Source organism: Meriones unguiculatus, chromosome 16, assembly GCF_030254825.1.
Source record: "Meriones unguiculatus strain TT.TT164.6M chromosome 16, Bangor_MerUng_6.1, whole genome shotgun sequence".
Taxonomy (NCBI): Eukaryota; Metazoa; Chordata; class Mammalia; order Rodentia; family Muridae; genus Meriones; species Meriones unguiculatus.
The window spans coordinates 40,533,158-40,558,504 of NC_083363.1; the positions used below are offsets into that span (position 1 = coordinate 40,533,158).

The window sequence follows — 25,347 nt, forward strand, 5'->3', positions numbered from 1 at the left end:
TAAATGCAGAGCTGTCTCTGCTCAAACACATTCGTTTTACAATTTCCCCTTTCCTTTCTGCTGTGCTATGGAGTTTTTTCTCTTTTGACCATGTTCTACCATATATAAAGGGCCTTACTTTCAAATTAAAACAAATAATGCAAAGACAGTTTGCATTGTTTTTACTCGCTGTCTTTACTTTCTTTTCATCTCCATTCAACATCTTTAAATGACCCTTTTGCCCTTAACATCCCCCAAAGTACTTCTTGTCAAAGTCATCCCGGGCCTTTAGATTGATGCATTAAAGGCCACTTTTTGTTCTCACCGGATATAGGGCATTAGAATCTCTTATGTGAATGGTATCTTGCTCCTTCATGAGCATCTTCTCTATTTTGCTCCCAGGACACTATCTTTTTGATTTGTAGGCTTTTCCCATTGTCTAAAATAATTTTTATTGCTCATTTTCTGGATCATCTCATCTTCTCTTTCTGAAAGTATTAAAGTGCTTTAGGCTTGAGCCAAAAGCATTTATTTCATCTATAATCATCTTTCTAGTTGACCTTAGTACATTTTCATACTATTTAATATTATTACTGCCATCACAAGTCACAAATATCTCCAGCTCCAACTTCTGAACCTATTTTTCACACATTTTTATACAGCTAGTCCAATCCACATTTCTGCAGTTGAATTCCTAATGGATATCTCTGATTTAGCAGGTACAAAGCTAAACTGTTGATTATGTTCCTCTAAACATGTGACACATTTCTCTCAAAAACTTTCTTAGCACAGGCAATGGCATCTATAGTCTATTAATTATTCACTCTGCAAACACTGGAGTTACCCTTGACACTCTTTCTCTGATTGGGCATACCCCATCCTTCAGCAAACTCTGTCAATTTGACTTTCAGGTACAGCCTCTGAGCTGAATCTCTCTTTACCACTATCAATGTTCTGATGCTATGTTATGCTAGCATGTTACGTTACCTCAGGACTGCTTTGTGGTAACTTCCCTCATTCTTGTTCCATTGCAGTCTGATTTATACGACTTAATGTACGTTTCTTGAAAAAATGTGTCAGAACGTACCAAAGTGCTTCACATAGTATTCTATCTCTCACAGACTAAAATCTGAACTATTAACTGCTCAGTGTCCTGTGGAATCTCTGTGTACCTTTTCCAGCCTTCTCTTTAGTTGGCTTCCCATTCTCTTGAGCCATTCTCTCTTTCTTCTTCTCAGTTCCTGTTTTCATTTCCAGAAGCACTTTTCTCAATTTCTATGCATCTCCTTCCTTTACTTCACTTAGCTTTCTACTTTAATTTTAGGTTTTAGAGAAAGTTCCCCCAATCCTGGCCACCTATGCTCTTTATCCCACCTATGCCTTTTTTTTTTTTGCATTGTTTCTTAACAATATGGCAAAGTTAACATTTCTTCATTTTGCTGTCCCTTCACTCCCTTCTCTTGGACTTATGTGTAAAATCCACGAGGGCAAGGACTTGATTTATTTTAATCCAAAACCTTTGAGTCTATCATCCTAAACACCTCGAGTATCATATTAGTCAGCAAATCTCCACTTTGAGATACATACAAGCTTGTATCTGTAAACTTTGAGCCCACCTGCACAAAGCAAGTTCTCTGTGTGTGACTAGTGTGTGAAGATGACCAGTAAGAGACTCAGCTCAAACTCAGAGTGAGCAGACAAATACTAGTCAACCAAGGCTATTTATACCCTGGCAACTATCTATGAGAAACCAGCATGACAGAGCATGGGCCGGCTTAGCAGTTTGTGTGGTGTTAACTTACTTTGCCTCTCCCATAAGGAGAAAACGCACACATGGCAAGCATGAAAACCTTTAAGACAAAACAGTCAACAGTGAGTTGTAATTTTAACTGGCGGAATCCTCACTGGTTTATTCTTGTATAGAGAAAGAATATTAGGCTTGAGTCATTTCATGACTTTAAAAAGTGTGTTCTAATCCTGTGTTTGTGGGTGTAGAGAGACTATGTATCTACAGTCATCTTCTCTAAGCCCAAATATGGAGCCTATAACCTGACAAATAAAACTTTGCTCAAGGGACAATCAACAAAAAAAAGTATCAAAACAGGAACTGGCTTTAAAAAGAAAGAATACTTAGATTATGTGCCTCTGGAATGAGACTAGGCCCATCAAATGAATGAAAAATACATAGTGAAAAGAGAGGGAAGATACAAGATAAAAAATATGAGATAGGTGCCTATATGGTTTATAGAACAGACTATAATTGATACATACAACTTTGGGAATCATCTTTGAAGAGAGTGAAGGGTTTTGAATCTTGGTACACAAAACCCTTCCAGAAAGATAGAAAAAAATTCTCATTGTTTGTTTGTTTGTGTCAACTTGACACAAATTTGTGTCATGTGGGGAAAGTGGATTTCAACTGAGAACGTTCCTCTATCAGACTGGTGTGTAGAGGCGGCAAGTCTGTAGGGACATCTTTAAATTACTGATTCATGTAGGAGAGCCCAGCCAACAGTAGGTGAAGCTATTCTTGGGCATGTAATCCTGTGAGAGGTAAGTGAACGTTAGCCTGAAGAACAAGAGAGTATGTAGTGTTGATCCATCGTTTCTGCTTCAGTTCTTGTCTCCAAATCCCTTTCTTTACTCCTCTTCGTGATGGACTATGATGTGAAAGTGTAAGCTAAATAAACTCTTTCCTCCTCAAGTTGCTTTTGGTCATGATTTATCACACAGGAAGTACACTACAGAAGAAGTAGAGGTTATAAGAAGTGTTGGGCTTCTTTCCATAGACCACTGATTTTAGATTATGTAGTTTGGACATTTCAAAGACAATAGTTAACTGAAGGGTTTGCATGGCACTGGTAAATAGGCACTTGAAAAACATTTTTAATAGCACATTCTCCTTCAGCACCTTCACAGCCATGCATTTTCTGTGACTCATAGCTTTGCTTATGTGATGCTCTGTATGCAAGGCTGTGTTTCCTTAAGGGTTAGTTAGCCTCTTTCTCCCTCTCTCTCTCTTTCTCTCTCTCTCTCTTTCTGTCTCTGGGTGTATGTGTATCTCCTTAGCTAGAGCTTTGGGATTGATATACCCTGCAATTTTAAAAGGAATGATGAAATGAATAATGCTGTAGCATCTTCAGATTAATACTAAGTAATTCCGATTCTTCATTTTTATGTAAAGAACCAGACAGATAGATGCTACTGAGTACTCAGTATAACGTACAACATAAGAAAACTAGGATGAAAACAGAGACCTGATCTTGAAGAAGAATTTTTAAACACATGCTTGTGGGTCTTTCATTGCTTTACCTACTGAGAACTGCAAACATATTCCTCTCAGAACTGCAGCAGCACCATGAATGCCCCTGATCTCTTCTTACAGTCCACGTCCTCAGTGTCTAGGGTTGTGTTTGCAGAAGTCAGAAGATAGGCACAAAGTGTGTGCTAGATATCTGGACTTTTCGAACACAAACAGCACTCTACCCCTGTAGAACTGATGTTACAATCTAGTATTAATAGAGGTAGTTATTTTCTTTTTACCTTATTTGTTTCGAATGTATAATCCTATCTATTTCTGAAAAATATCTTTTTTTTCTATAATTAAGGGGCTACTGGTTCTGACTAGGCTTGAGCAAGACATGTTTTATTTGTGAGTCTTACTGTGTGATTCTTAGAAATCTTTAGTCATTTTTAAAGTATAAAAGAGACTTGAATATTTAGAAAAAATAAAATGTATAGATGATTCAGTTTTAGAATCATCTTTATCACTAATGGCAAAGTATTTTACACAGCTTTTGGAAAGGTTACTTTGTTAGCTAGTGAATATGCATTTGTGATACTATGCAAAATCTTGAAAAGTCAATTGTGTGAAGCCAAGGGTTTTTTCCTTATCACTGTGGAATTCACTGTGCCTTCATAGTGTTACCTACTAAAACTTGTGGATATTTGTTGAGCGTTTACAATCAATTGATGACCTTTTCTTAGTACTGAATGCAAGAATTAGATGATTGCATAGATGAGCTAGCTTATTAAACTATAATGATGTTGGATTCCCAATACAGACATCTGACCTCAGCATGTACCATTTGCATGCCTTATGTTCATTTACAAATATGCTAGTGAAGGTAAAAAGAAATAGGTGCTTTGGCCACATGGCGAGCATTCTGTACATATGCCTGGTTATCTAGCATTTGGCTAAGGCCGAGGATCTGGCTTGCTTCCATGTATGTGGACCTATCTGCATTGCCCCCGTGGCACGCCTGGGTTGGCTACCCAGAGGCTATTTAAGCTGTGGGCTGGCTTTCCCCGGGGTCCGAGGATTGTTCAATGTTCCTGAATAAACTGCATTGAAAAAAAAAATGTCTTTAAAACCAACACAAAAAAAAAAATAGTGAAACTTATTTACAACTGATTTTCAAAAGTTGTTCATTTTACTTATGTATCACCTGCTTGTGTCAGTTCTCCACCCGGAGGCGCAATTTCTGAACTGTTACACATGATTCCACAACACAGAGCAGAGCCTTGTGAATACCACAGATATTACCATTGTCTCCTTTTTATAATAAGATGTTCACCCTGTCGCTGAGTTCTCCCTCATGTTTATTCCTAGACAATATCCACACACACATACACCACACGCCTGCATGCATACATACACCATTTCTATAGTCAGGGACATCAGCTATGTCTGGATGGGAGAAACTTCACAATCTTAAGGATGGTTACTCATTATCTTCATCAGAGATGAACTAGATAATATATCTATCTAGGTGGCATCAGGCAGGGTTCTTCATTTAAATTTTTTTCTTTTACACACGTAAAAGAATCGAGTAGATTCTGTGCAAAAGCGTTAAATGAATCTGAGTTTACTTTAGGAGATCTTTGGGATTAAAACATCAGTTGTTCTTAGATTTCATTTGTTACTCTCATTAACTGTCCTGTCACTTTCACTAATGGTGGCTATGATTGGGGACACAAAATTATATTTGAAAATAAAACATCAACTCTCTTTAGTTATGCATCTGATACTTTCTATCTATCAGCTATAAAAAAAAAACTGAGTCGAGAATGCCTGTATTGTATAATCTAAAAAGTTTTGACATCTTTAGCTTAAAGGGAAGGATGGTTTGCTTATTCTATAACTTCCTCTAATGGCTTCAAATAGGCAAAGCAAGCACAGACCCCAAGGAAAATTTCACACAGTTACACAGACACACCAAAGCAGAACTAAAACATCTGCCCTGAGAAGCCAAGAAATGTACTACCTTGCCCCAAACCGGCAAGAATCTGATTACCACAAGGATGGATAGTTACCCATGGCGAAGAAAGGGATTCCCAGCAGGGTGGAGTTGTACTTCCCATCAGTGATGAAGAAGATCCCGGCTGCAGTGGCGATGGAAATGCATACTGTGAGCACCCCCAGGAGGCCCAGGAAGGGCTTACTGCGCAAGCAGTCCTTCATGGAGCTGGACAAGGTGGCCGTGGTCAGGATCAGTACGAGGCTCACCAGGACCTTGCTTCTGGCCAGGATGCTGGTCCTATGGAAGTCTCTCCAGAGGCTAAAAGATGCCAGAGAGTACAGTTGGAGATCTTGGTGCTCATCCTGGAGCTTCCTCATAAGCTTACAGAACTCATTCTCCCACTTCTCCCCTATGCGGTCTTGAGTGGCAGAACCATAGGTCTGGAGGTAGTAGGTGATTTGAATGGCTCTGGCTGACTTGACCCGTTGGTCTTTGCTGTTTGGCACTTCCACTACCCCGCCCAGCTGGTGTCCAATAAAACTGTTCCTCCCATCCTTGAAAACAGAAACAGGGGAGACTTCGGTTACCAGAAGGATGCACATTCCAAGGGGCAGTTTCTTATCCTAAGTGAAGAAGCACAAGGAAGGCAGAGAGCGGTGCTGGTGATGGTGGAATTGATGTGGGTGGAGAGGAAAGTCAGGATTTTATTCTCAACCTTGTGGACCTACATGGGAGACCCTGCGTGAGGAATAACGATGACGGAGAGTGTCACAAAGCCACACCAGACGGCCCACATGCCTAGGAAAAAGGCTCCTAAATTTGCATTCCCAAATGCTCTCATTCCTAACATTTTCTTCTATAGCAATACATTCCTTCATGGCAAATCAAGCTTATGACTGATGGTTAGCTCTAAGTAGAGAGCATGGCAAGGCTCACCCTAGGCCATGCTAAAGAGACGGAGTACATTTTTCCTCCAATGAGATCCTACACCTTTTCTCCCCAGGGCTGTTGACCCCATCCCTGTCCCTGTGAGCCATCATGAGGTTCCCCCGAGCCACATTCCTCCTGTGGTCTGAGTCAGAAAGGCACTGCCTGTCCTTCTTCCTTTTTCTGCCTATTTTTTTCAGGTTCTGGCCAGAACCTAAGTAAGTCTTTTTCCTGATGCTTTGGACTTCCTTACTTTCTCTAAAGCCTCCTTTCCTGCCATGTGTCTGCTTGTTCACCATGTGTCTGACCTATGCTCTGGCTTCAATGGCATGTTTTTTTTTTTTCCTTCTTCCTTCCCTTCTCCAGTCTCCTCTTCCAGCAGTTTCTGATATTTACAGTTTGCCTGCCTTTTTTAAATTCTAAGAAAATTGTCTTTGAGCTTCAAAAATTAAAACAACCACCCTGTATATAAATATGCTAAGCATTCCAGAATTAATATATTCAGCAACATAAAATAAGGAGGTCCTTACTTCCTTACATTATGGAGATTAAATGGACAGTCCAGAATATGATAAATACCTGTCTAAAAACTAAGAACACTGCCTGCATATGATACAGGAACTTGCTGGGCCTGCCTGTACAGTCTCCCCTCTCTCCACTTGGCTCTGACTCAGACTTATATTTTCCTAGAGATAAATTCCCAAATGAGGCTGATAAGATTTTCAGGTAGTGTCACCAAACAGTGTCTCAGTTTCAAAGGTGGCCTTGAGGAAGTGTGGATAAAATCATCATTGTAGGAACTGGACAAGCAAAGTGGTCATTCCTCATTAAAGCACACTTGGACGGACAAAGGATCACCACTGTTACTCTCCCAGCCAGAGAGCTCCCTGACAGATATCACAAACTTTTAATCTATTTGGAAGTTTCATTTTTGTCACATCTGTCTCCGTACTTCAATGAAAACGGTTGTTAGATAGAATGTTGAGCCCAAAAGGAGGCTCCAGAATGACTTACAGGTCTGAAAATGAGCTGCTAGCCAGCTAGCAGTACAAGACCGAGCTCATGCTCGAAGTAGTTTGTAAGTGAATGGAGTCAGAAAAGATGTTCTCACAAAGGTATGAAAGAGTTGATTCTTAGCATAGAACACTTCTCTTTCAAGAGCAGTAGGCGAAGGCAGCAAAACACTGAGCAGTATGCTGACCGTAGGAGATTACACGTAACTACTGGGAAGCAGGCTAGCCCGTGAGAAAATCACCATGGATTTGTTTAACCAGGCACCTAGATGTGAGGCACTTTTTTGCATTTTGCTCTTAACATGTGAGAAAGCAACCTAATGCTTCAGTTCGTATTGAAAATGCAGCTTGGAGAATGATCAAACACGGAAGGAGAACAATATCACAGCAGTTCTGTGTACCTGTCTCTACATGTTAAATAGTTACAGTCACTTTAAGAAAACAAACCTGAGCAAACCCAAGTGAACAACTTATTTCTTAACAATTTAATTTGAAGGTTCTCCCTAGGTGTATCATTCACCTCCATGGGATCTTTATAATCTTGCTGTTTCTTGTATAAAACCAAACTGGGGCTGAGTAGATGGCTCAGTGATTAACTCATGGACTGTTCTTCCAGAGGATCCTGGTTTAATTCCCAGAACCCAGAAGACTGCTTATTACCATCTGTAACCCTAGTTCCATGGGATCTGACTTCTAATCTGGTCTCTATGGTCTCACTTGGTTCACAGACTTACATGCAGGGAAAACACCCACATACATTAAAAAAAAAATGAGTAAAAAAAAAAATCCTCAAACTGAAAGTTTAGCTGTAAGTTTCCTTGTTTAAACCCATTGGGTTTCGCAAAGAGGGTTGGCAAGCCTCTTTGAGAGATGTGACTCATACCCCAGAACTGGGTAGTGTAGATTTAGTTTGTGTTTGCCCACTATACAAAAATTGCTCATTTATTTGGTGTATTTTTATCTACTAGTCGACATTTCAGTTCAATTTTTCTTTTTATGGCTTTGAAATTCTGTCTTTTTGTGTGTCTGATTATCTGAGAATCTCCAAATCTGTATCCCTAAAGCTCCGTTTAATTTTAAGTACGTGCTGCTATATCTGTCTTAGCTCATTTCTGTCATTAAAGAGACCTCTGGGGAACTTTAGCAGCAGCACAAAGAGTTATGTGTCCCTTAGGTCTCACTTAGAGATTATAGTGGACAAGAAAGGTGCTGACTGTATTTCTGGACAAAGTCAAAATTTTAAAGATGTATAGAGTTTTAAATAGCCAAGTTTTACCAGCTGCTAACCTTCCTATTGAAGTTGCCTAATTTATACTTTTTAACAAAAATATCTTAGAAAAGATACACCTTCATCGTATCTTTCTCTATTATATTTACATAAATAAGAATGGATTTCTGGTCCATGCTTAAATCTATGTACCAGAATAATATAAATGAGGTGTTTTAAGATCTTGGATCAAAACTCCATTAGATGGTTACAATAAGTATATGAAGTTGACTCTACCAACCTACCCTACTACAGTCCTTAGGAATGCGATGATAGACATATGATGGGCATGAGGACATTCTTCTATTGGATAAGAGCAGACTCAAACTAATTAGCCTTTAGATACTTCTAAGCAGGAGAAACTAAGAATGAATGCAGCAAATATTTATGTCTTTCAGAGAACTTCCTTGGAGTGGTAATACATTCAGTGAGGTGAATGCAAAGAATTGCTCAGAAGATCATGTGACTTGAGTTGCACTGCATAACTCAATCTAATTGGAGAAAACTTCAACCTAGTTTCGTTGCCTGTGTAATCTTCAGTATCATTATCCTTAACGGAAGGAGATATGAGTGTAGAAATGATTCTAGGATACAGAAACTTAAGTTTTCAGCTCTCTTACTCCACGTAAAAACTACCCACAAGAATTTCAGAAACTCTGTTCTTATAACCACAATGGATTGGATGTTTCAGCACAGATGACATGTCAACAACACAAGATGACATCAGGTCTCTGGTCATATCTGCTATCAACTCTCCATATGATGTCTGGAGCCTACTCATAAAATTGTTAACTAGACCACATCATTTCTGTACCTAAAACCCTCCACTGTTTTGCACTTGAATTAGCCATGCAACAGGGGCTGTTTACTGGGCCTGTAGAGCAATGCGTGGCCACAGCGACCAGACATGTGTTCTGACCTGGCCTACTGCTCTTCTGTTCATTTTACCCCTTCTTTTACTCCTCCACATGCTCTTCCCCTCTTCTTCTTTGAGTACACCAAGTAAATTTCCACTTCATGATGCTTGTGTCTGGGGTTCCACTTACTTTGAATATTTTTTATATTCTTCTTAAAGCCAGGACTACTTTCAGTTAAAGAGGACTTGTTATAGATAAAAAATGACTTAAATCATAATCTAAACTGGACATCCTGTTCCCCAAAGCCAGGCCATTTCAGTCCATTGCATTGTTCTATTTTGCAAGCATCCTGCTAATGATTTCTATCTGAGATGATTGCATATCGTCATTCAATTGCTCATTTTCTGTCTCTGAAGTTAGAGCACACTATCTGAGAGCCAGGACCTTTCTTGGTTTGCTTACTAATAACTTCCAGGAGCCTCACACAAGCCGGTTCTCTGCATAACATTTGTTAACTGAGGAAACTCACCTTCAGGTGTAAATTACTAATCACATTACGTTTGAGAGATTGTTTTGCTAAAATTGGGTAATTTGAAACAACATTATCTAGCTTTCAATCTCCTTAGTTTCCTGTATCATTTCCCTAGCACATGTTACTGTTCAATTTTCACTGTATTTCAAGCACAAGCAAGGCAATAAGTCACAAGTCAAAAGACTGTGGGGGGGGGGGGGCTCAGTGAAAGCCAGACATCCATTGAGGGAGAGTTTACTTAGGAGAAAGACTTGATGTACTTTTAAAAAAATTTTACACTCAGGCACTACAGAGAAAGATTTTGGGGTTCAGAATGACGCTGGAGCAAAACGATCAGTTAGGAATCCTGCAGCATTTTGGATTCTGGATGCAGTATAAGGAAAACGCCAGCTGAGGCAGTCTCCAGGAGGCAAATTGTTGCAAGGTGAATCAATAAAATTGCCGGTCACAATGCTGTCTCAGAGGCATCACAGTTTCTATCCAAGAACAGCAATGCAGCAATGTCCCCGGATCCCTCAGCTGGTATTGAAACCTACTCCTTGGTAGCTTTTAAATCACCTCCAGCCAGTCCACACCTCTGCAGTGAAGAGGAAATTAAACCGAAGATTTAAGATCAGAGAGTGTGTTCTCACAGAGATAAGCAATGTGGAGACATTCATGTTGTAGACAACAGTGCAGGGCAAAAAAATTATTCAGTGGTGCTTCTGAATTATAAGAAAGCAAGCACGGTGTTTGCTTCATTAGATGCTAGGTTGTGACTGTGAAATAATTTGCCACCACAGCTCCTGGCCAAGGCAATTGTAATACAGATCTCATTGATTTTCAGTGAGGCAGATTCTGTGAGGATAATATAAGCTTTTAAGATGGTCAACTGCCTTTTATTACTGAAAAGAAAGTTTTCCTGCAGACAAAAGAGCTAGTGACATTTTAAAGAGAATGATGAGATTTTGTTTATTTGTATAAATAATACTTTCATTTGTGTTTCTTAACATATTTCTTTGTTTCATTCACCCATGTAAGATGTAAATACAAAATAGGATTAAATGAAATCATTTCTTATCTTGATTTTCCATCACGGGGTTTCAAGCTTGGAAGGGATAAGCAAATAATGAGAAAACAACTTCCTACAAGGTATTTGACTAAAGAATAATAATAAAAAGACATTTTCTAGATGAGGTCTTTAAAGGATTAAAATGCCCCTAAGAGGGAAGAAATGTAATTCCTCTTGTCATACTTTAAGTTCATAAAGTGTAATATTTCAGATTGTTTTTCAGAGAGGAAAGTTAAAAAAAAATCAAACACCAGCTTTCTGTGCTACTGAAATAAGACCAAAAATGTTAGCCAAACGGAACATAAGATGATTTTAACAGAATGTGCCAACATATCAGTGGACCGAGCTAGGCAGGAATGACTTAATCCAAGTGACAAACACACAAAGACTTAGGATCTTGGTTTGCACTGTCCTAGTCAACTCTCCCACTAGTCTATAAGGATGGGTTATATTGAAGTGGCTTCAAGGCATCAAAGAGAACATGAGACTAGAAGAGGGTAAGCAAGCAAAATATGCCTATACAGCTGCAGGAGCAACAGCAATGGCTTCATTCCGGGTTCTGGCTCCAACACCCTTATTCCTAACACATTCGTACATATTTTTGGATAATCTGTAAGCGTACCTGAATGGGAGGATGTGCAAGATAGCAGTCATATGAAAAGACACAAGAGGCCACCTGTGAAGCTTGGGGTCCCAGCCAGACGCCTGTCAAGGAGTACAGGTATCTTAAGCTCCTCGGCATAAGATTTATTACTACTTAAAATGACAATTGAAGACTATACTTTCAGGGGTAATTTCGATAGTTCACCAAATAAGACTCTTAAGGTCTTGTGAGGGTCAAATATGTTAATAGAAAGTATGATTAGTATTCAGAGATGGTTGTGTACTGTTCTTATTAATATGCAACACATAGGGTATTTATATAATACTGTTTATTCACTTAGTCATTTAAAGTTATTTCTACCTCCCTGCAGGTGTCTGAAATGTGCTGTCAAGAACATAGGTGCAGGAATAAGTCATAGAGATTTATTTATTTTTTCCTACAATAAACAGGGTGACAGGAGCTGCTGACGAGATTCTCTGAGTATTCTCTTCATCAGGTGAGACAAAAAGTTTGGTTTATGTAATCTCTGAAGTTCTGATGTGCTCTTCATTAAATAATGTCCTGTAGTTTTTTTTTTGCTGTTGTTGTTATTGTTGTTTTTGTTTGTTTGTTTTCCAACTTGACACTAGCTAAGGTCATTTGGGAAGATGAACCTTAATTGAGAAAATTGCCATCAGGTTGGTGCGTTTTTTCTTGTATGCAAATTGTATTCAAATCTGTAGGACATTCTCTTGCTATTGAATAGTGTGGGACACCCAGCTCACTTGGGTGGTAGTTAGCCACTCCTGGACTAGTGGTACAGGGCTTTATAAGAAAGCAAACTGAACAAGCCAGTAACTAGCACTCTTCTGCTTCAGCGCCTGCCTCCAGCTGCCTGCCTTGAATTCGGCTCCCACCTTTCTTCAGGATGGGCTGATGTAAACTTCTTCCCAGTTTGCTTTTTTTGTCACGGTGTTTATTACAGCAACAGAAACAAAATGATTTCTCAGTGGTGAAGCCATTCGATGCTACAAAGCAAACTGAATCAGCCTGCTTTACTGTGATAAAGCGAAAATAGAAAGAATGGGAAAACAACACAACCTGTACTCATTCAACAAGAAGTTGTTATCTCTTTCTAAATCTGGAAAAACTCACTTCTTTCTTTTCTCCCCAGTGATCTTCAGAGAGATTTCCTTAAGCAATAACAAAAAGGAATTTGTCCCCTTTCTCTACGATGTAAACAGTCAGTATCGCAAATGGAAATAATACATTTCTTAGGTAGTAAAAGTCATTTGTTATTCAGATTTCTATCAAATTACTTCTACCATGTTTTTTTTCCTGTTTGTAAAAAATTCCACAAATTTATAAACTGAATAAAAATAGAGTTATCACCTGTATTAAATGTGAGTTATATTGGTGAAGACAGGAGACAGACATAGGGAGGAAAGGAACCCAAAAAATAGCAGTTCCATTTTTGTCCTGGGCCAGAAGCCAAGTTGCATTTCAGTCCTGTCTTGGATGAAGAGTTGAGGTTTCAGAAGTGTGTGTGTGTGTGTGTGTGTGTGTGTGTGTGTGTGTGTGTATGTGTGTAAGTTCGTATGTACTGATAATTGGATTTATGGTCTTACATATGTTAGGCAAGATTATTGCCTCTGAGGTATACTCCCAGCCCATCATTCTTCTTCTAAATACAACTACCTACCAGGGAACCATAACATTCTAGTCTAAGTGATAATGTCTTCTGATGAACAGCTTTGGAACTAGAGCTAGGGATTTTCATAGTGGAACTGGATGATGCTTATTTTCTAATTTCTCTTGAATAATCTTAAGAACTCAACCCTTAAGGAGCAAATACTAAATTATTTTTTCCCTTTTGTTTTAAATTTTTCATCAATTACACTTTATTCATTCTGCATCTCCCCATAAGCCCCTCCCTTCTCCCCTCCCAATCCCACCCTCCATCCTCCCTCTGCTTGCATGCCACTCCCCAAGTCCACTAATAGGGGAGGTTCTCCTCTCCTTTCTGATCTTAGTCTGTCAGTTCACATCAAAAGTGGCTGTATTGTCCTCTAATATGGCCTGGTAAGGCTGCTCCCCCCAGAAGGAGGTGATCAAAGAGCAGGCCAATCAGATTATGTCAGAGGCAGTCCCTCTTCACATTACTATGTAACCCAATTGGACTCTGAACTGCCCTGGGCTACATCTGTGCAGAGGTTCTAGGTTATCTCCATGAATAGTCCTTGGTTGGAGTATGAGTCTCTGGGAAGTTCCCTGTGTTCAAATTTTCTTGTTCTGTTGCTCTCCTTGTGGAGACCCTGTCCTCTCCAGCTCTTACTATTTCCCAGTTCTTACCTAAAATTAAAATAATTTAAGAACCTTAAATGACTTTCAAAATTGGAGGAAAACATGGAGTTAGTCAATTGGCATGGAGCATGTTTCGCCCCTGGGGGCAATGGTCTCCTGAACCTACTCAGACCTCGAACACCACCACTGCTAGTTCTAGAACTGACGCAGGATGTTCCAACGAGGGGTTAAGGCTTCTCATAATATTTCCTATAAGCCCACACCTGTTTGTCTATATCCCCCATTTTTATTCATTATTAGCCAGATAGAGCCAAGTAATTGTGGTAATGATACTTGCTTTTTTGCCCAATGCTGGAATGCTAGTAAATTTAGGTATGCCCTGGTTACTCGCATTCCTCACTGGGTGCCTGTGCTATGACTCTCTTCAGACAGAAAAGGGATCTTGGAACTACAGCCACCATTGTTACTACCATCTCATTGGCGGCTGTTGGAGCTACCACCAGGGCATTAGCCATGAGTCATACTGGGCAGACGGCTCAGACCCTGAATAATCATTTAGCCAATGTAGCTCATGCCTTAGTTGTACATAAAGGAATTAATGCTCAACTAAAAGGAAGCTTGATGGTGTTCAATCAGAGGATTGACCTCTTGCAGGAGCAAATTGATATCCTATGGCAAATCGCTCAACCTGGCTGTCAATGAAAGTATGCTGGACTTTGTGTCACTAGCATACAACATGAGAATTTTTCCTGTGCTGCAAATCTGTCTAAACAATTGTCGAGCTATATTTTAGGTAATTGGACTGGAGAATTCGATACTACGATGGAGCAGCTGAGAGTGGCCATTGTCACAGTAAATTCTACCAGAGTGGACGCAGGACTAGCCACAGGATTATCATCATGGATTGCTGCAGCCATGAATCATCTGAAGGAATGGGCGGGCATGGGAGCGTTAGCAGGCCTTCTGGTGTTGGTCTCCTTGGTTTGCCTGTGGTATATATGCAAGATTAGAGTCTCACAACAGTGTGATGCAGCCATGATCATTCAGGCCTTTACAGCCATTGAAGCAGGACATTCTCCCCAAGCATGGTTGGATACCATAAAAAGCTAAAATGATATGCTCAGGATGCGAGGCTAAGCACTGCACTCAGGGTCAGCCGCTTTGGACCCAGAGAAGAGCATGTCTGATTGCATGCGGGTTGATGCCCCAGGTCCCGCCTCTGAGAAAAAGGTATCAGACAGGTCTGATGCTCTTTGGGTGGATGACACCTAAATGAACATCGGTACAAAATCCCAATTTATTTCTAATATCAGAGATCAAACCTCTACTCTTGCCTGATGCGTCTAAAACAAAAAGGGAGAACTGTAGAGAGCTGCGGAAATGCCTTAAAGATGGAGCTGGTTTCCACCTTCCACCTTCCCGATGGTGAGTGCTCTCTGTCACGAACAACTCCACATTTGGCTAAGGCCGAGGATCTGGCTTGCTTCCATGTATGTGGACCTATCTGCATTGCCCCCGTGGCACGCCTGGGTTGGCTACCCAGAGGCTATTTAAGCTGTGGGCTGGCTTTCCCCAGGGTCCGAGGATTGTTCAAGGTTCCTGAATAAACTGCATTGAAAAAAAAAAAAAAGGAGCAAATACTACAGTAACCTTGAAGGCAGCTCACAATAAAGATCAGATTTCTGCTAAGCCCATTGAGGAAAAGCTATTTTCTTCTGATCGAAAGAATAAAAATGTTTATCAGATCCTGGATGTAAACATGTTCCAAAGATTAAAACATTACACACTTATAAGTGGATATTAGACATATAATATAGGATAAATATACTAAAATCTGTACACCTAAAGAAGCCAAGTAAGAAGGAGGACCCTGGGTAAGATGCTCAATCCTCATTCAGAAAGGCAAACTGGATAGACAACAAAAGAGGGAGAAAACAGTGAACAGGACAGGAGTCTATGACAGAGGGCCTCTGAAAGACTCTACCCAGCAGGATATCGAAGCAGATGCTGAGACTCATAACCAAAGTTTTGGCAGAGTGCAGGAAATCTTATGAAATAAGGGAGAGGTAAAAAGACCTGGAGGGGCAGGAGCTCCACAAGGAGAGCAACAGTACCAAAAAAATCTGTGCCCAGGGGTCTTTTCTGAGACTGATATTCCAACCAAGGACCATTCATGGAGATAACCTAGAACCTCTGTACAGATGTAATCTATGGCAGCTCAGTGTCCAAGAGGGCTCCCTAGAAATGGGAACAGGGGCTGTCTCTGACATGAAGTAAGTGGCTGGTTCCTTGATCACTTCCCCCTGAGGGGAGCCTTACCAGGCTACTGAAGAAGACAATGTAGACAGTTCTGATGAGACCTGATAGGCTAGGGTCAGATGGAAAGGGAGAAGAAATTCCCCTATCAGTGGACTGGGGAGAGGGATGGGAGGAGAAGAGGGAGGGTGGGCAGGATTAGGAGGGTACAAGGGAGAGGGCTACTGCTGCGATACAAAGTGAATAAAGTGTAATAAAAATTTACACACCACTGTCTCTTCCCTTAACAGTTTTTCCAGCTGAGCCTGTCAATTACCTGGCTTTGCAGGACACCACCTTTTAGAAAATTCAATTCACCTAAATCCATGCTAAGAAGATGGGAAGAGTAATTAACAATTTAATGCCTGCCCCTTCCAGAATCCTCTAACCCCAAGTGGTGCAGTCACTCTGGAGTTTCCATTATCAGCACTCTGGCCTACCAGCTTTTCTGTGTTATTCTTTAGCTTTCCTCTATCTCTTTTTCTTTTGGATACTGGCCAAAGCCCAACCATGCTCTTAAGTCACTCTGTGTTTTCATACTATTTTTTTCTCTAGAGGTTCTCTCTCCTTTGCCATTCAAATCTGGTCTGTCTTGTTTGGTGTTCCATAACTAAACCTTCTTGTGTTTGGTCGTCCTCTTTCTATATTCCTTCTCCTGACAATTGCCATATTTACATTTTTTTCTGGACCTATATTTTACGAATTCTAATAAAATTGTTTTTCAAACTCATTTCTAAATTGTTTATTAAGGAAACCGAGAACCTGAAGAGAAAAATCCCCACATTTTCCCATAACTATATAAAAATTAATATTTTATTTCTCTACAGTTCCTATTAATAGTGATCTTATCACCCAATTTTTTATTAAATGAAATATTATTATTTTTAGGTAAGTTGTTCACAAGGGAATTGTAATAGCTACTCAAGGACAAGTATTTGCCATCAAGTATTACAAAGCTGTGGTGCTGACCTGCATTAAGAAAGTTGGCCACCACCTAAATGATTACTTACAGAATACTGCAAGTTCTTATGCCGGGCAATGACTCTTTCTACTCTTTCTGTAGAAGCGTTGAAAATCTCACCGTTATAATCTTTTTGGATTAAGAATCTTTCCCTTTGAAAGGCTCTGTTTATCACCGCAGGTCCTATAATAGATATGGCCCTTAGGGTGTCAGCACCTGAGTTGAGAAACAGGTCATCCTGACAACCTACAGGGGAAAACCTCAGAGTAGAACTAAAAGCATTTCTCTACACAGGATGAAGATAAGCTCCCATTGCTGAAAACACTATTGGATATGCACTTTGGATAAATGATCTGAGCATCTTCCCTAAAAGCCTCTCTTAACAGGAGAGAAATTATGCCTTGTACTGGAAGTGTACCCGACAATTTGGGGCTAATAAGTTCATGGGTCTTAGAGGAGAACTTACAGCCTCCACTTTAATAGACAAGCATAATTCCTAACCATATTCTAGATACTTATCCTAAAACCCACAGACAAGTGTAGCTCCTACTCCTCATCAAAGAAGCTTCTTTTCTCAAATAACAGAGGCCAACACAGAAAAGCACAATTGGTCTAAATACAGAGAACAATTGATCATGGAGTACCTATTTCAATAGCTACATCTACAATACACTATCTGGAATATTATATTGCAAAAGAGTGAGGCAGAAGTATCATAAGACTTAAAGGACCAGAAAGTCAGCTGTGAGACAGTATGTACTAGAAATGATAGGGAATATTCACCCATGACACCTTGACAATATGGCTGCCTAAGCAAGAACACCAAGAGACAAACTGACACGGAATAGGGCAATCTCATTGGGCCCCACCCTTAAAAAAAAGAACTACAGGCAACTAAGGAATTTTGAGGGTGGGAGAACTGTCTTCCCAAAAGTTGAGAACCCCTAGATGAGATATACCCACTTGGTAATGGGTAATCATATAGAAACAGCACACTAAATTGACTTAGTAAAGATTCTGTATGTGTGTATGTATGTGCCTGTGTTATCAGTTAAAGAAAAAGAGGCCATGAATTTGAAAGAAAGCAAAGGGGCATGAGAAGGGCTGGAGGAAGGAAAAGGAAGAGGGATGGTGCTATAGTTATATTTTTATTTAAAAAGGTTTAAATATAAAACATTGTCTATGCAATGGGAAAATCAGGAAAAGCAGAAAAAGCCAAGCAATATAGACATTTATATTAGACCTGAGTATAGTAAACACATCTGGGTATCTAAGAAGGTTACACATGGGTCGAAACAGATGGGAAGGCAGATTCTTCCACTTGTTCAGATATTCAGTGGACCCTGGCTAGAGTGGTGAATAGTACAGTTAGTTTCTTCAGAGACTGTGGCTATGGGCTAGATTAGAAAGCTGATGTGGGAGTGATAAGTATTTAGGACTATCTTTCTTTCCTTTCTTTCTTTCTTTCTTTCTTTCTTTCTTTCGTTCTTTCTTTCTCTTTCTTTCTTTCTTTCTTTCTTTCTTTCTTTCTTTCTTTCTTTCCCTTCCTTCCTTCCTTCCTTCCTTCCTTCCTTCCTTCCTTCCTTCCTTCTTTCTTTCTTTCTTTCTTTCTTCCTATTATCAGTTAATATAAAGTGCTTAGGGAACATTAAGAAAGAATCCCTTGGCCTAGGAGGCAGTAAGAAGGCTTTTCTGAGACAGTGATATTTTAGCAGAACCATGAAGCAGGAGTAACAATGAGAATCTTCCAGGATTTTGCACATAGAGAACAACATTATGCATAAGGCTTCCACAAGAGTGTAAGTGCATTATATTTCTGGAGCTTCCAGAATGACTGGAATCTGCACCGTGGAGGCTGAGCTAACATTGCAGGTGGAGCTGATAGTGAGTAATGCAGTCCCCTCCCCACCTCTAAGCTACATTTATTGAAATAAAAGGATCTGAACTTCTGGAGTACACCAGAGATGGAACTGTGTACAGAGATGGAATAGGGAGGATGACATACATACCATATATATGTACATATGCATATTTTGTCTTTCTCACAGCTTCCTCTAAAGCATATTACCTAACATTGTGTGAGCCTTAGAAAGATATTTTTAAACATCTCTTGGAATACACAGTATTCTGAAAATAAATGTCTCCACACCTGTGTTTTTTTTTTTTTCCAAAGAACTACTTCTGTGGAGTGTTAAAGACATTTTAGAAAAATTTTGCCTCTTAGACATGTAGGAGTTGTTGGAAATTATATAGAATTTTCCACCATTCCAACACATCAAAAATATCTGTATTAGGTGTTTGGGAAGGTAGATTGTGGGTTATGAAAAAAACAAGATAAAAAAGGAAAGAAAATACATTTTCTTCTTTCAGAGAGTTTATGCTTTTGTTAAAGGAACAGAGAACATAAATACAATGACAAAAGCAAACAAACAAACAAACAAAAAAAAAAAAACGAGGAACATTTCATACAGGAGAGCATTAAAGAATCTAAATAAGTGCTGGTGTTTCAGAATCGCAAACATCCAGTCTGATTCATTTTAAGCTGCATGCACACATATCAACATTCTAAAGAAAAGCAATGGTTTGTATTCGATATAAACTTCCAGGTCACGTTTGCTTTTACCTGTAGGTTTTTTTTTTATTTTTTTAATTATTATCGTGAAAACTAACCCCTCTTGAGTCACCTACAGAAGTAACAGAAATAAATGTAGCGTTGGAACAGAACAAAGAGGTAGAATAGAATGAGCGGGATCAAGCAGGTGTTCCGCTTCACCAAGGTTCATATAGAACAGAACAGCAGTAAGAGGAGGGAGGAAGAACAGGGATCAGGATTCCTGCTTTCTTAGGATCAAGTTCTAATCAATGAACGCACAGGGACATAACAGCCTTCTTCTTGATGGCTGTGGTTCGTCCCACTGAGGTACAATGAGTAATTCATCCTGTTTAAAGCTACAGACAAGTGTCAGTAGATTCCTGGTATTAAGGGTAAAGTAAAATCTTACTATACTTAATCCCTGAGCTGACGTGACTTTGTATTTGGCAAACAGTATTTTTCCAACAAAGTAAATCTCATGAATTTGGTGTCTCAGTCTCACCTATGTATTGAGTTTGCGTTCTGAATACATCCTCATATGGCTCTTTTTATCTTTCTTTTTATTCATTTGGTTCAATGATACTTAGCTTTTGAGCAGTTACTATAAATGAAATATCCTGCAAAATGAAATACAGCTTATATATTTTCTTGAATTATCTAAATAGCTATAAGAATCTATAATTATGAAATTAAATTAATTTACTGAGAAATATGCCATTGGTTCATGTAATGTAGAAGTTATGTTAGCAAGTTAGAAAGAAAATCCAATTTTCCAATTTTTATTTTCACTTTATTTTCAAATATACATTCAAAGAGACCTGTTTGGTTTCTTAATTTATATCTCTACTGAACTTCTGAGTCTAATGGAGATCAGGAAGACAGATTGTATCTTTCCTTATGTCAAAGAAAAAGACACTATGTGAGAGAATGTGAAGTCAATAGTGAAGCCTTTATCACAGCTGTGGTTGAGGTTGGCTGTGCCTTCTTTTTCTCTGATAACACAAAGGTACCACTCTTGCATCTATACAAAGCCAGTCCAAATCTCACTGTTTTACTGTTTCTCTATCAATACACTTCTCTTCCTTGGCGCATCACTTCTTTCTCTTTTACCCTTCCCCTCTTACTCTTTCTCTGTCTTCTTTTTAACCTACTCAGAACCTTTCTGCCCACGCACTTACATTTCCCCTTTTGAATCCGTCCTTTTGCTATCTGACAGTCAACTACCTTAAACTCACAGTGAAGGATAAATATTGAACTCCATCAACAAAATGCTAGATAAAGGTACAACACTTGCTTAAGTCCAATTTGTGACCACTCAGTTACCTTTTCTTTGTAATCTCCCAGAGATCAGGCATGCTTTGAAAATAGGATGTGGTACCCATCCTAATAAGCTCCCTACGATGGATCATTACTATGACCAACATTGTCTGCCTCAATTATGGAAATTAATGTCATTTGATAAAGCCAAGAATTAAGCATTCTCTTATCTTGAAGCTTCACATAGGGGCTAATTATTATCATTATTATTATTATTGTTGTTGTTATTGTTATTTTGTAGGCAGAAGGAATGAGAGTGTAATGGCTTAGGTTTGTAAATGCATTAACATTTCCTGGACTTGTGAGGCGTATTTTAGAAAACAGTCTTAAATGTTATTTGGAATACCTTGATGCCTTAAGAAAGTAAACATCACAAAGAAAAGAGCAAGATATTTGAATAAAAATGACTCTAGACTAAAGCACATGTGGCTTTTAGAAAATGATGTTTTGCTTCACTGCAAGATATTAACCAAAACTCACTGAAATTTTAAGAAATAATTACTCTTTTTTATTTTTGGAGATAAAAACAAATCTCTTTCTTGTCGCTTTTGTTTAAGGTTAACTCTAAAATTAGTTTGTATTTTCCTTAGAGTCACTTGTCTGATGTAGAGGAGAAATAGCTATAACAAACTAAATGTGTTGTAAGCTGGGAACTACGTCAGAGAAGCATTAAATTATGTATAGTGACAGTTTACTAGCTTTAGTGAAGAAGATAAAATTTTATTGTTTAAGTGAGAATAGTTCACAGAACAATCTCCCCTTTTATTTTGTTTTATATCCCTTTGAAGTTTTGTTAATAATGTTTACAAAATACATTGTTTCTTTTGATGACACTTCTACACATTTACTTAGAAAATATGGTAGCCTCAAAAATCCAAGGGCTAGTAACAGATAGAAGCCTACGTGGTTGGACAACCCCAGTGGTTTAATACTGGACTTGTTTTGATTTCTCTATGGTAGGAGGAAATTTTAAGCTGGACAGTCACATCAGAGTGAAAGCAGTTCTTGTGTAAGTAGCAATCAAAATGAGGCCAATATTGAGAAACGAGCACTGTGGCCCACGGGGCTCTATATACATGTGGGCAGCTTTTCTTTCTAGTAACAAAAATATACCTGCTTGCTGTGTCATCCTGTTGTAACCCCTGTCCTGTCTCACAGGCATGGGAGCCAACACTTTGATCAATGCAACCTTTCTTGGTTTGCTTTTAGTCTTAGCAGCTTAATTTCTCATAATATGACAATCAATACTTCTCTTCAATAAATCACCGCTGTTCTTTTTAATGGATAAAGCTTCAGCATAAAGAATTCTTCCAAACTTGCTTTTATAAAGTACTAGGAAATCAACTGAGCTCTTTTCCCAGTTCTTCAGAAGGGGGATCCACCCACAGGACAAAATAGAGGTTTCTGGTCCTTCTTCAGCTATACACTGGAATTGTAGGGCTCGTAAACTTCATTATCGCAGTCAAGTTTGATGGTTGAAGAGGGCTGGTATCCTGTGTGTTATTTTATGAAAGCTGTATCAACAGTTACTATCTAATTAGAAAAAAGTGATTGAGTGATTTACTGTTCTTAATAAAATAAATGAAAATAGGACATGGCTCTTGACACTAAAAATCTTCCATCAGCTCCAGCTTGCAATACAAACAAAGAATGTTTCCAGAGCTCTTTAAGTAGGGCATATTTAGCTAAAATGAGGAATAAAAGATCCAGACCACCCATGATGCAGTCTTGGAGATTTTCTTTCAATGCCACCTAGAGCTTGCTTCTAGGTCAGCGAAAGTTTTCAGGACAGACTGTATGTTTCAGGTATTTTTACCCGAAACATAATGAAGACAGCTCAAACATTTCTGTAAGGCACTTGGGGTGACCACCTGAACGGGGTCTTCACAAACCTGAAGGATGATTCATTATCAGAGCAAACTTAATGTTGCTGACACACCTGAGCTCAGAGAGGTGGGGATTTACCTTCCTTCACGTCAGGGATTCCAGGATCCCCTGGGACTAAGCATCAGAGCTACCTGTCAGTGTCGCCATCTGCTTGATTCCAGATGCGGAGCAGATGGGGCTTCATGGTGTGACAGGCTCTACAGGGAGGCAGTGTCTGTGGTTTGTTCTGGAGGCCAGAGGGCAAGATGGAAAGTCCTAACCTGACTCTACAGCTGTAAGAAAGCCCCCCCAACAGAGGGTCCTGGAACTAAGAGTGCCCCTGCCAGAAGGACTTGTAACTAAAAGCATTAACCGAGGCATCAGGGAGGAGTCTCAAGGTTTCCTTTAAAGAGCAAACAAAGAAACAAACAAAAAGCAAGCTCCTGCTTTTTGTTTGTTTCCCCCCCATATCTTGCCACAAGTGTTGGCACACACCTTTAATTCTAGGACTTGGAGGTTGGGGCAGGGGATCTTTGTGAGTTCAAGGTCAGCGTCTACATAGTTGAGTTCCAGGACAGCCAGGACTGTATAGAGCAGTGGTTCTCAACCTTCCTAAGGCTGCGACTTCATGTTGTGGTGACCACCAACCATAAAATCATTTTTGTTGCTCTTTCATAATTTTCCTACTGTAATGTAAATATCTGACATGGAGGATATCTGATATGTGATTCCCGTGAAAGGGTCATTCAACCCACAAAATGGTCACAACCAGTAGGCTGAGAACTACTGGTGGAGAGAAATCGTGTCTCAATAAAAAACTTATCTTTAATTTCATATATAAGATGCAGTATGCTAAGGTCATACAGTTTCACCTTGTGTTTGAAGCTCCATGATTTGAAGATTGTACTGGATTATTCAGAGAAATATGTTTCATCAAGATAATTTGCAGCAAACTTTAATTTTAGCATATTTGTTTCTGTACAGTATTTCCCTGCTGTATATATTAAATGCCCTCTCTTTACATTCTGTGACATGACACAGGCATCAAGTACTTGAATGCCAGGAACAGGGTGTGTACTGCAGCATGTAATTTCAATGTGCTGTGTCACTTCCACTGTTCATAGATACACTAATTAGAATTGGCATGCTTAGATATAGCAAGGATGCTGAGAAATACACCGTAAGAAATGCAAATACAAGAGACTGTTCTCAACACATCTGATGAAGATCTGCTTTTCCAAATCAGTTTCTACAGCAAAGCTATTTGATAAATACGTACAAAAATATGTGATGTGGCCTATCATTCCTAAATTCCTTATCTGATACTCTGAGTACAAAGCAAGTAACTTCCTTGGATATTGCAAGTACTCAGACAATTCAAGGTGATTGTGTCATCCTGTAGGAATATGGTAAGAGGCTCTCTTCTTCAGAGAGATTATATAAAGAAAACAATCTAACATTCTTCATTTACACAGAGGTACTTTCACTCTCTAAGTGGGTGTTTGCTTTGACTGAAAGCTCAGGGCTATTTGAAGCCTCTGTAATTAGTTACATAAGCAGGTATTTAGGGGGAGGGCTTCCAAATTCTTATTGCTATGTCAATGCATTGTTAAAAATACCAGTGATAGCATGCACCCCAAACAACACTCCCCCAGAACTGGAGCTGGCAGCTGCCTGGATCTCATCAGAGCTGCTTATACAGGGATACTGGGGGTGGCTCCCAGAGAATGGAATGCCGTGCAGGCCTCTTGGTGACAACCAGCAGTGAGGTCCTTCATGCAGAGAGCTTCTGCACCATCCCAAGTAATGGTTGCCTTTGAAAAGATTTAGCCATCTGATGACATGTATGTGTCAGAAGTTCTCTCAGCAGCAGTGTGAGAAGTGGTCTGCAAAGTACATGTGATGTCTCTGAGAACATGTTGAAATATTTACACTAATACTTATGAGAACAGATGAGTAGATCATAGCAGATATACCAGTTGAGAGAGAAGGCCTAACTCAGGCAAGTAGCAACAGACAAAAGAGAAAATGAGTTAGTAAAGGGATATTTCAGAAGTCTAATGGATAGAATCTGATGATTAATTGAATGTATGAAATGCAAGATAGAAGAGTAAAACAGGCCTGGAGGTGAGGCCTGGTTGTATAGTGCTTGCTTAGCATGCATGAGCCTTAGCTTCAATCCCATACTACAAACAAGGAATACATGGAAAAGCACCCATTCTTATTGCTCGGGAACCTGGAAGTTGCTCAGCAAATGGAAATCTGATATATTCTGGTACCATTTTATAATTCTAGCTATTATTTCCAACACTGCATATCACATAAATGCCTTATTCATATGATCTTTATTCTCAACCCTTCTAAGTCTCTACCTACTCAGAAATAGTAGTGTTTGTTTGTTTCTCCTCTGGATGCCCTGGCAGAAACTCTGAGCCAATTGCTCCGTCTTTAAAGATACTCATGGAAAATACTCTGACATGTAATCTGAAAAGTAAGCCTCTCAGAACTGTGAAAATGAGCGTACCAGTGAGAGTTTCCAGAGATACAGGAATCAGTGAT

The 25,347-nt window shown here is 39.3% G+C and overlaps 1 protein-coding gene across 3 annotated transcripts in view; it reads right to left on the reverse strand.

Moving 5' to 3' along the window:
• Ptchd4 (patched domain containing 4) overlaps positions 1 to 25,347 on the reverse strand; it is a 184,750-nt gene that overhangs the window by 112,784 nt on the left and 46,619 nt on the right. For all 3 annotated transcript variants that reach the window (XM_060369703.1, XM_060369704.1, XM_060369702.1), the window contains one exon: positions 5,296 to 5,776. In XM_060369703.1, the coding sequence (XP_060225686.1) occupies positions 5,296 to 5,776 (481 nt within the window). The remainder of the gene's footprint in view (positions 1 to 5,295; positions 5,777 to 25,347) is intronic.